This window comes from Tachysurus vachellii, chromosome 6, assembly GCF_030014155.1.
Source record: "Tachysurus vachellii isolate PV-2020 chromosome 6, HZAU_Pvac_v1, whole genome shotgun sequence".
NCBI classification, from domain to species: domain Eukaryota; kingdom Metazoa; phylum Chordata; class Actinopteri; order Siluriformes; family Bagridae; genus Tachysurus; species Tachysurus vachellii.
Window position 1 is genome coordinate 12,312,838 of NC_083465.1, and position 12,289 is coordinate 12,325,126.

The following is a 12,289-nucleotide window of genomic DNA, read 5'->3' on the forward strand; positions in this document are numbered from 1 at the left end:
TGAACCTGACCTGTGAAGATACACTCTTGCCCTATTCTTACAACACACCAGCACCAATCTATAATTTTAAATATAGACTTGGCTTTAAATTCTTCTTTGCTAAAATGCTCCACATGGGGGCACTAGAGCATTTACAATTAACATTAACTTTACATCGTCAGTAAAGCCATGGGTATGCACCACTAAATTCTTTCTTAAATTGAAATCTTTTGGAATAATTGTAGTTGCTTGTGCAACTGCAGCTCTCTGTTTTTAAACGAGTATTTACGTTTACATATTTCTGTCTTTATTTTAAATGTAAATTTTGATAGGTGTTTTTATCCCAGGAATTTACAAGTTAGGCAGATTTAAATCCAACACTGCGTGTGAACAGTTCTCTGACTTTTTGACAGTCCTGGGTTTTAAACTCACGACCCTCAAATCAGTAATACTTAAGTGAATTGTATATATGTATGATATCTTCTTCACCTCAATATTTTTTTCATGTTTTTTAAACATTCACCTTAAGAGACCCTTACACTCACAGCATTCCGACATCAGCATTCCATTTTCATCAATAAAAATTCTGATAGTCATCTGAGAAAAGAAATGCATACCACAAATCAGTAATGCTGGAATTAACCACAGAATGATTAAAAAATGATCAAAAATGAATACAAAAAATACGACATTTCATTAGGAACAAAAAACAAAGGTTTTTTACTTAATTATTTAATAGTTTATTATTAAATGCTTAGAATTGAATTTATTTGAATAAAAAAAAGTTGACTTGGAAAGTGTAAGCTCTAAACTTTTCTAATCTAAGCTGTTCCAAAGGATGAGTTGAGAGTAAGAATCTAGACAGCTCAAGAATCAGTTACATTGTACATTTCTGAAACTGCAGCATGTGTTGTTATCTGTCTCATGTTTATGCATCAGATATGTCATATTCATTATCTGATGTGCAAATCAAGTTATTGTATTTATTATTATTATTATTATTGTTGTTGTTGTTGTTGTTGTTATTCAAATATTATTATTATTGTATTTTACAGTTTATTTTCACTTTGAATTGGGCAGTAAAAGATAAACTGCATATGGTTTAAAGGAAAATACACACTGCTCAAAAATTATGAGAATATAATTTTATATTAGAACACAGACTGCACTCTTATTATCCCTCCTGACTGATTTGCTTCTAGTTTTGTGTATTGTTAGGGTCCTTGACACTACTTTAGCATGCAGCGGTACCTGCAACCGAATTATATGGCACAGGTAGTCCAGCTCCTCCAGGTTGGCACATGGAGGTTTGGTGTACAGTTTCAAGAGCCTGAAGGGAAAACGGAGGACAGGCTGTTACACATGAAGCGCTGGACGAGGTCATAGTAGACCAACAAGTAGACCCAGCAGCATGGACAAGTATCTGCTCCTTTGTGCACTGCCAGTAACTTACAAAATGACCTCCAGCAAGCTACTGGTGTGCATGGTTCTGACCCAACTGTCAAAAACAGACTGCATAAGGGTGGGATAAGGACCTGATATCCTCTAGTGGGACCTATGCTCAAAGCTTAGAACATTGCAGCTTGATTAAATTACATTATGAGTTGCTGTGATGAAATTTGTGCAAGTTGGATTAGCCTGTAATTAAATGTATTTTTTACAATGATTTTTGGTGTGATTTCAAATCCTTCCCTCGATGGGTTGTTGATTTTGGTTGCCACTGATCATTGTCAAAATAACAATAAATATATAATATATATAAATATAACAATATATAAGTAAAGATGTCCATCCTGAATATTTCGTACATTGAAAAACGATGTGATTTGTGTTCCCTTTTTTGCGCCATTTTATATTTAATTTGTTTTATGTTTTATTAAAACGTGTAAAATGTTTTATTTTGAACACCTATCAATATGGGTACTCTTTGTTTAATATAGCAATTTACAACTAATAATCCTGCAGCTGATTATTCTGGAACCCTGGAAATCTACTGCGATTTACAGAAATAATTATGACGGAACTTTTCAGCTCCTTTCAACCAGCTGCTATAAACAAACCGACCTCTAGAGGGAAGTAGTGGGCAGAAGGTATGCACTACACAGTTCATGGAGAAGACCGATCACAGATTCACAGGTGTTTCATGCCACTGCACTGCACCTCAGCAGTTCTCAGAGAACTTGGCTTTCACTAATACGTTTAAATCTCAGGTAATCATTAAGCCACATGGGGTCACGAGGTCAGATAGTTAGTGAGCACAGGTCTGTAACATACGTTCCTTGGCAACACATTTTAAAACAAGTCAGTGGCGCCACATTGGTATTTTTATGCGTATTTTAATTAACGTTCTGAAATTTCGAGCTGGAGTCTAAAGTGTCTTCATCATATTGTTGTTATATTGATTTTGAAGCAACAGCTGTAAAGCATACCATTTCCACTTTCTGGGGGTCCAAATAGTGCTGTGTGTGTGTGTGTGTGTGCGCGCGCGCGCGCGTGTGTGTGTGTGTGTGTGTGTGTACAGTGTGTAAAATCTCCACATAGCAACATTTACTCACGCCTGAGTTTGCTGCAAGGTTAAATCTCTCACCCATCCTCCCATCATTGCCTCTCCGTCCCTCTTTCTCTCTCTCACTATCTATCTCTCCCTCTCAGCATGGTAGATTTTAATTCTGTGTTTGTGCAGATGGCTGGTTGCTCCATTAGTATTCATTACAGATTCCATGAGCTCTTAATTACGGAACGAGAGAGAAAAGTGGCAGACAGAAACACTGGGTGAGACTTACTCTTACTTCATCTATACCCCACCCAGCCCCCATCCCGGCATATTTTAAGAGTATATAGCAATTATAAACTATAGATGTGTATTAAATTTTTGCATGTGAGTGGAGCGCGGACCTATACCTAGTGTGCATAGGGTTTAAGGCAGGTGCGACTCTCTCTCTCTCTCTCTCTCTCTCTCTCTCACTCTGCCTCTCTCTCTCTGACTCTCCTTCCTTTAAGTGCAACAGCTTTTTACTGAATAGTGACACAGTTGTGATTAAACAGTAGGGATATTGAAAATGTAGATGTCATTCAAAGTAAGTGTTCAGTGCAGATACACGACTTTTTATAATATAAAAAATAAAAATATGCAGCCAATAAAAATAAAAAAGATATATAACATTCTTCTTATTCTTCTTCTTCTTCTTCTTCTTCTTCTTCTTCTTCTTCTTCTTCTTCTTAATAATAATAATAATAATAATAACATTATTATATACTGTAGTAGTAGTAGTAGTACAACAACATGGAATTATTATCTACTCAAACAATGTGTACTCGTGGCAGTAAACTTCAAAACGAAAATCGACAGAGCTGTTTTTCACCTTCATTTGTATTTATTTATTTATTTATTTATTTTCTGGTTGGTTAATTACTTGCTTTATTGTTGCTGCAATTAAGCTCATATCTAAAATATAAACTCGTCAAATGATAATGTGGAATTTGTGACCAGAATTCGGGCCCAAATATTATTGCCAATTGATATTTTCTGTCGTTTTAACTTTGTATATTTTTATTACAGTTATCATAATTACAGACACATTGCTGTGAAAAAATATACATCGGAATTCAGACACGTTTTTTGTTTTTTTTTGCTGGGCAATAGATCCATTGCAAATGCCGAGTGTGCATGTTCACGGGCTCTTTGCTTTCTAAATAGGCGCTCAACATGTTGTTCTGCCGACTAATGCTCAGCTCTAATGATTTTCTAATGTGCACTGAAGCTAACGAGCCTATGAAGCGGCTAATCATTACCTTTAAAACCACAAGATGAAACGCACGTTGACCGACCCCTCAGGAAAAGCGAGATGGGCTGGAAATTAATAGCGCAGCAGAAGTTCATGAACTCAGTACCAAACTGACTAATGTGTGCTTTTCATATCTTTCATATCTTAAACCACTAAAACGTATTCAGTCCATAGTATATGTTTTCATGTTTGTGCGATCCAAGCTCCAAACTCGGCCCGTAGCCCACAGCTTTAATGGATGATCTGTGTGAGCTGGAGAAACAGGTGGGGTCTGGCTTTCTCTCAGATTCTTATCGATGTCCAGCTCTGGAAACTCTGAGTTAATACGTTACTGTATATAAGACGGTTCATGGTTTTTCATTAAAAACCCAAAAAGAAAAGCAAATACGGTAGAGCGAGAACTGCAACATGTATGGTTACTTATGAGGACTATACTATAAATTACAGGATTGATAAGTTGTCTCATAATATTTGACTTTCTGGGCGATAATTCTCCTAAGGCAATTGGATTTTATCCTTTTTAAATATCGAGACATATAGAAAAGAGAGGCATGTTACGTTGTAGGAAGCTGTTCCATACTCTTTCCAAATTTCACCATGACCAAAGCGCGCACATAAGCTTGACAAATAAGGCCTAGCCTAAAGAAATAAAGGAAAAACAAGATTTTTTTGTCTTTTTAACAGGGCATTATTATTATTATTATCTTTTTTTTTTTTTATTGTTGCTGTTGTGAAAATTGATGATGATGATGATGATGATGATGATGATGATGAAAAGAAAGACAGGCAAAGAAAATAGGTGTGATATAAAATACCTTTTTATTCGTTTTGCTGGAAGAATTTGATTATTCACTGCGGAGAAAGTAACCTGTTGGAGGCAGTAAGTGAATTATCAAACTAATAGTTCATTATGTGGCCCAAATAAATGTAAAGCCCACCCACCAATAAAAGCCGAGCGCCAGCAGCATCTGTCCAATCAGGATGAGACAATCGTGACACTGCGTTTCGCCCCTGCATTCCAAATCTGCAGTCTCTTTCGCCTCACTTCTTCCTTAGCGCACAGACGCTGTTGGATTCATGGATGTACGCTGAACCGCTGTTTGCGTTACTAAAGTTATCATTCGTGTTGTTTTCCAGCTTTTCTTTAGCAATGTTTCTATGAGGAACGGCTGCCTTCAGATAGAGGTCACTCCAAAGGTCTCGAGAAGGAAATAAAGGCGTGCTTCAACTGCTGGACTTTGGCAGGACGGACAGGGACTATGTTCTCATCAGCAGGGAAGCGCGGTTTCACTATTGAGTCTTTGGTGGCGAAGGAGAGCCCATTAACAGGGGAAGACCCTATCCGCCCCACCGCGCTAAGCTACACAGCCCCCACAGACAGTTTTCTGAACGCTTATCCAAGCCCAGCAGGTCGCGCGCTTTATCCAAACCCCGAGCTGGTTTTTCCGGAGTCTGTGCAGCACGCTCCCATCGGCGTGCACCCGCACCAGCTCGGCGGCGCGCACCTCCAGCACCCGCACTTCTTCAGCACGCAACATCGCGAACCTCTCAATTTCTACCCGTGGGTCTTGCGAAACCGATTTTTTGGGCATCGGTTTCAAGGTAAAAGTCGAGTATCAAGACCAATTGTGTCGGGTTAATGACATTTAAACTGACATTTATATAGCCTCATTTTATTACCATCTATCATAAGAGTTTTTTTAAGACCCCAGGTCCATGAGCTACGTGGGGATGTAATAATACTTACTTAAAAAGAAAACGTGTAATAAACTGGTAAATTATTATTATTATTATTATTATTATTATTATTATTATTATTATTATTATTATTATTATTATTATTATATTGAATGACTCTATTCACGAATCTCACTCCCAGGACAACACACACACACCACACACACACACACACAAGATGCCAAATAAACTAAACATATTACTCGGGTTTCGGAGAAATTGGAATTAACACCGCAAATTCCAATCAAGGTCACGAGTCTAGGGCAAGTTTAATGACAACCTTTACGTTTAATGAGAACCTTATGTAATTTTGGATAAAGGGCAGTTGAAATAAAAAAAATCTAGTTAAATTAAGAACTTAGCACTACTGCATTTTCCCGTCATGTACCATTATATGATATATCCTTTTTGTGAGTATCTTTATTGGAAGAGTGTTAATTTGATGCATAGGATACAATTAAGACAAACATAGTTTAGACTAATGAAAATGGTAGCTGTGATTGGTGGATTCTAATTATCAGTTTGTTGTGTCGATCCGTGAATCAGACAAAAGATCATCGAGGTAATTTATTTTTGACTTTTAGATTAATCGTTGTATTATAATAATAATAATAATAATAATAATGATAATAATAAAATTCTAATAATAAGAAGAATACGAATACACGTGGTATTGTTATTAATATATAAAACAGTACCACAGTTGTTTAAGCATGTATTTTATGAAATTTGACTATTGTCTTTTGAAAAAAAAAAAATAATAATATATATATATATATATATATATATATATATATATATATATATATATATATATATATATATATATATAATTTTATTTATTTATTTATTTTAAAGAATGCAAAGACATAATTCTAAAAACACAATTCTACATGCATAAACAATTATAACAGCTGGACAATGCAAAAATATCACAAAATACATTTTTTAAACCATTTACTTGGTTCTAAATGTGGGTGTGTGTATATATGTATGCATATATACACACACATTTAAGACCGAGGAAATGTGTATACATTATACATGTTATATGTCACACACTCTCCGCATGGGATAATGAAGCTTTGCCTTATTTTAAGTGCCGCACACATTTGAACGCCACATTTTTTATGCTCAATGCAGCTTCTTTTTTTTCTTTCTTGCTTGTGACTACTTCACTTTTTTATTTTATTCTAAGGTAACGACGTCTCACATGACTCGTTGTTGCTTCACGGGCCTTTCGCGCGGAAGCCCAAGCGGATCCGGACAGCCTTTTCCCCTTCACAGCTCCTGCGCCTCGAGCGAGCCTTCGACAAGAACCACTATGTGGTGGGAGCAGAACGCAAACAGCTCGCGAATAGTCTCAGCCTGTCCGAGACACAGGTACATACTAATCCCTTAGATTTCATCACACACATTCAATACACAGCTGATAGCTAAGAAATATATGCTGTGTAAAAAAAAAGACAAAAGACAATTTAACATGGAAGGCAAGAAAACGCTAAGAAAAACGTTATTTTGGAAATGCATTCTGCTTCTTAGTTGTCGTCTTCTTCTTCTTATTATTATTATTATTATTAGTAGTAGTAGTAGTATTGTTGTTGTTGGTGGTGTTGGTTGAGGTGGTGGTAAAACACAATAGAAATATATATATACGGTATATGAAAAATATGTAACATTTAAAAAATATCCAGATGCTTTCAAATATTTAGTAGTTTCATTGTGGTTTTTAAAAATGTGTCAGATGAAAAAAGAAATAGTTTACTGTGGTCTAGAATAGGAAATTTTGGTCAGTGAAAATTCACCATTATTACTTTCGAAAACATCCCATACGGTTGGAGAATATAAGGAAATAAACGACCAACGAAGTTTGTACAAATACGTAGAAGAACTCTATTTTTTTTTACCCTTCAAGGTTTATGCAAAAACACCTAATATCAGAACTTCTTTTAAGTGGCTGAAATGACAGCTGATTTAAATCACAGCTGATTTTATAAATAAGGGATAGTGTATAATATAATAATATATTTGACACCTGAAAACTGTACATAGATGAGTTGCTTAATCAATTTTTAGATGCGCAATAATTGAAATACTTTGAAACATTATGAACATATTTATAACTACGCAATTTACGTCATTTTGATAATTAGCTTTTCGGCCGATGCGCTTTATGCGCGAACTCAATAGGAAACAGCTCCAGACAGCTTTGCGGCGGTTTTGATAAATATATAAATATACTTGTTTTAAAATTAATAATATTTCCCCTATTGTATTATTCATTCTCTCTAAAAAGGTTTAATAAACACACACAAAACAAACACACACACGCACAAAAAAAACACACACAACAAATATTAAAAAAGGAAAGTACATTACATTTATTGTTTCAAATTTAAATTTAATTGGATTTTGAAATTGTTTTATTATGTAAATTATAGGTTGTTTACACGTCAGTTTGCTTGATTGTAGTGACTAGGTTCTATAAACTACAAATTAAATTGTAATAGTATACAAATACTATACTTTCTAATAAAAATAGTTTAAAAAAAACCTATATCATACTGTAGGATATCATAGCGTACAATTGTCATTCAGCATTTTCAAACTTAGTTCTAGTGATAATCCACAGTTGCACTCACACTGTGTCCTGTGCTCTAATCTCCAAAAGGTGAAGGTGTGGTTTCAGAACCGCAGGACTAAGTACAAACGACAGAAGCTGGAAGAAGAGGGACCAGAGAGTTCACAAAAGAAGAAGGGTAATCATCACATCAACCGGTGGAGAATTGCCACCAAACAGGCTGGATCTGAGGATATAGATGTCACATCTGATGCCTAGAGCCCATTTGTACCAGGCCTAAACTCACACAAAAGGCCATGAAAAGATCTATTTATTTATGTTTTAAGGAATGACTGTGTATGAGTCTAAACTTGGTTTTTGCTGCTGCTGCTGTGTGTGTGTGTGTGTGTGTGTGAGAGAGAGAGAGCGAGAGAGAGAGATTCAGTCAGCATGTGGATTTAATTATTTCTTTTTTTTCCTCTTTGTAAATGTAAAAAAAGTAAAAACTATGATTTTTCTTTATTTCTCTACAACTCTTCTGCCATCAGAAGACCTCTAAAAATAATTTCATTTTCCAATGTGACACATCTGTCATGCCTGTGCATTTAACCTACTAATGTCAAATACTACCTTTCTATTTAACAGAATGTTCTTTAATGATGGTTACAGAGATTTAGCCTACTTAAATCATAAAATTATATTGGGCCCCTACTTAAGAGAGCAATTCATTCAATTTTCACTAGAGACTTCAGTTCCTTTAGATATTTTCTGGTTTTTATTAAGGTTTTACGGTAGCAGTTGACAGTAACTGCAAAACAAACAAAATGTGATGCACGGAATCATTTTACAGGCCAGTTTGGACATGATCTACCCTCAGTGTAAGAGTAAGGAGCTTGATGTGTGTGTGTGTGTGTGTGATGTTCTGAATGCTCGGTTCTTGTTCAGTCATGGTAATGCCGGCTGCTGGATGCAGGTTACAGTGTGGCAGCTCCTGAATATTTCTGTGATTCATAAACAGAAACTACTGAATATTAGCCAATGTCACATTAATATACAGAACATTTAAAATATAATTTTCCCCCAGTAAGGGACCACAACAATAAATATGTTTTAGAAACAACCCCTGACTATATGCCCCTGCTGAAGTTCTTTTTTTGTTATTCATTACATTTACATTTACATTTACAGCATTTGGCAGACGCCCTTATCCAGAGCGACGTACATAAGTGCTTAAATCTCTAACATTGAATACATTAATGCTGGCTCACTAAGTTACATACTTAAGATACCATGAGTTTAAAACATTTGTTCAAAGTTACAATTACAGTTGCAAAAGATAATGAAAGAAGTGCTAGTTGAAGTGTTTCCTGAATAAGTAGGTCTTCAACCGCCGCTTGAAAATAGCCAGTGACTCAGCTGTCCGGACCTCTAGGGGAAGTTCGTTCCACCACCTTGGTGCCAGTACAGAGAAGAGTCTTGTAGTATACTTGCCTCTTACCCTGAGAGATGGTGGAACCAGTCGAGCAGTTACATTACAGTTCATTCATCATTACAGTTGTCCTCTCTCTCTCTCTCTCTCTCTCTCTCACACACACACACACACACACACACAATATGAAGTACACTTAAGTTTAAAGTGCCGTTTCTTTTACAGAATAACATCTGCTGGTGCTGTGTTTCTTATCATGCTTCAATAGTTCCAAAAACAGGAAAGGAATCTGTGTTAAACAAGCCTGCAGATGACCTTTTACCTTAGCATTTGACCCCAATTCTGCAGTCGAGCTTTAGTGAGGTATGTTTGTTATGAGTCTACAGGTTACCTTATCCTGCACACAGGTGCACACAAATACTGAATCCTCAAAAGCTCACCGTTCTGCAACACATACCGTTCATTCCTAAATCTTACTCTCTGGTACCATATGCAAACATGAAAGAAAGGAAACATGGATGTTAAATGTAAGGTAACATACACACACACTATTAGTAAAATAGTATACTCAGTCATGCATTTTCTTTTATATATCCAAAGGCTCAGGGTTGAGAAGAAAAAGGAGAAAAAAAAACACTGGTGTGTATTTTTGGCTCCTAGCCTAGAGACAGAGAGAATTCTCAAACAAATCCATTAACAAATTATTATTTCACTTTCACCTAGATAAGACATAGATGATCATTCCTATATAATAATAAAAAAATCAAAACCAATGCATACAATGCAATTATTTCATTTAAACATTTCATAAAATATACCTACTTGTTAAAAAAATTGTATTTTCTCTTAAACTATTTATGCCAAACCCACTGACACTTGCAAATAATAAAAATACTAAAATAAATGCATCAAATTGCTTTGTTTTTTTCCAGTTTGTTATTAATCTGAGGAATTCCTGAGTTATAAATAGCAGATAGCATAAATCTAAGACATTTTCAACCACCACTATGTTAAGAAATGTCTGTTGGCCCACAAAAAGCAGGTAATGGATATTAAAACTAGTAAAGAACTGCTATTAAGCACAATAGGGTCATAAATGTTTCACATGTCCAAAAAACAGCTGGTACTAGACCTAGGAGCATACCACAGACATGGAGGATCAGGGGAAAATAACCAGCAATTACACTTTTAGAATTGCACAGATTATTTCTTGTCATTATAATAATTTCATTATAAATATACTGATAGAAACCACTTTCATGACAACAAACTGTTTGGAATCGTGGAAGAAGCCCTTTTGAGAACATCTTCACCAAGTGTAATTAGAACTACACTTGGCATTGTATGTGTTGGTCAGATGAGACCAAATGCTAACCTTTTGGTCATGCATATCATCAGCACCTTTAGTGATTAAAGATGACAGTATACAAGAGAAAGCACTTTATACCTGCTGTAAAAGATGATGGATCTTTGGATCATTGATGCTTTGGAGCTGTTTCATGGCTAGCATTTCAGATGATCTTGAAATGGTTGAAGGCATCACGGCAGACTCTACCAGGAGGGTCAGACTTGGCCATATGTAGAGATTTCACCGTTCAAGGTTCGAGATTATTCAGAATTTTCAGGATTACTCAGGCATTTCATTCAGAAACACAAAACAGTGCTCTGATTATTAATGGCAAGAAAAAAGTCTTGATTAAAATATTTAAGTAAATAAATACAGTACATTATATTTTCCATGAACTGTCTCTCTCTTTCTCTGTTTCATTCAGGGAAGGCAAATACAGAGAGAATGAGGAGGAGGTTCTTTCGGCAAAACATTTAGGCCCACAACCAGGAGAACACCTAGAGCCTGGACCTTTTCTGGACTTTGCCACAACACCCACCACCACCTCAGCTGGAATTGCAGTTGCATTACATGCACTTTTTGCTCTCTCTCTCTCATATATATATATAAAATCAAGTTACATGCATTTGTACCATATCCCAATCCAACTGTATTCATATACTGTACTACCTTTGATATATTTTCTTTTTGGCAGATTTCCTCCATGTTTGCCCTTTATGCCCTAGATCTTCTATTTATACTTTATTGTATCTAATTTTTGTCGTTTTTTTTTCTTTAACTTATTCTTACCATCGTCATACTGTGGTTGATTGCGTACATATTTATATATACAAAAAAAATCAATGGTGGATATTTTCCAAGAGTGACATGTATACACGGTATATCATTCTTGGAAAATACATCACTTCTGGTGCCCTGTCTGTCGATCGATAAAAAAATAGTATCAGATGGCAAAAGTATAAATATACAAGCCATACCATACTGGCAAGACTGTCCATATGTTAAAATAGCAAAAGAATGGAATTTTAGTTTATATTAAATCAGTTTGAAAGGAATTATAAAACGTATTGACAAGCATCCTTAAAATTTTAAAATAATGGAAGGATAAAGCAAATTTTGATTTGGTGATTCTGCTTACATCATGAAATGACAACCCATAAAATGGGTGAAGAATTTTGGATCGGTTTAACGTAATAAATGTGTGTGTGGATTTGTGTGTGTAAATATGCCATGCCTGTTCTATATGGTTGATGACTGAGCATGCAGCTTCATGTCCCACCCTCTATCACCATGGCCCACCATGACATGTTGCCATGACAACCAGGTAGAAAAACAAAGGGCCCCTCCCTCTAGATCTGTAGATAGCTCTAATGATAAGACAAAACTCCACATCACTCTACTATCCACCATGACAAAACATGACAAGCAAAAGACATATGTGTTTTATATAT

At 35.6% G+C, this 12,289-nt stretch overlaps 1 protein-coding gene across 1 annotated transcript; it reads left to right on the forward strand.

The window, feature by feature from the left end:
• Positions 1-4,783: 4,783 nt before the first annotated feature.
• emx1 (empty spiracles homeobox 1) lies at positions 4,784-9,181 on the forward strand. Its single transcript, XM_060871361.1, has 3 exons — positions 4,784-5,366; positions 6,700-6,884; positions 8,173-9,181. Exons 1-3 carry the CDS (start codon positions 5,024-5,026, stop codon positions 8,338-8,340), a joined length of 696 nt encoding a protein of 231 aa, XP_060727344.1. The 5' UTR covers positions 4,784-5,023; the 3' UTR covers positions 8,341-9,181.
• The last annotated feature ends 3,108 nt before the right edge of the window (positions 9,182-12,289 follow it).

Bases quoted from the DNA above. Each gene is read 5' to 3' on its own strand.
- emx1 (XM_060871361.1), top strand. From the start codon at position 5,024: ATGTTCTCATCAGCAGGGAAGCGCGGTTTCACTATTGAGTCTTTGGTG. The intron at 5,367-6,699 runs GTAAAAGTCGAG...TTTTATTCTAAG, and splicing joins TTTTGGGCATCGGTTTCAAG to GTAACGACGTCTCACATGAC. The intron at 6,885-8,172 runs GTACATACTAAT...AATCTCCAAAAG, and splicing joins TCAGCCTGTCCGAGACACAG to GTGAAGGTGTGGTTTCAGAA.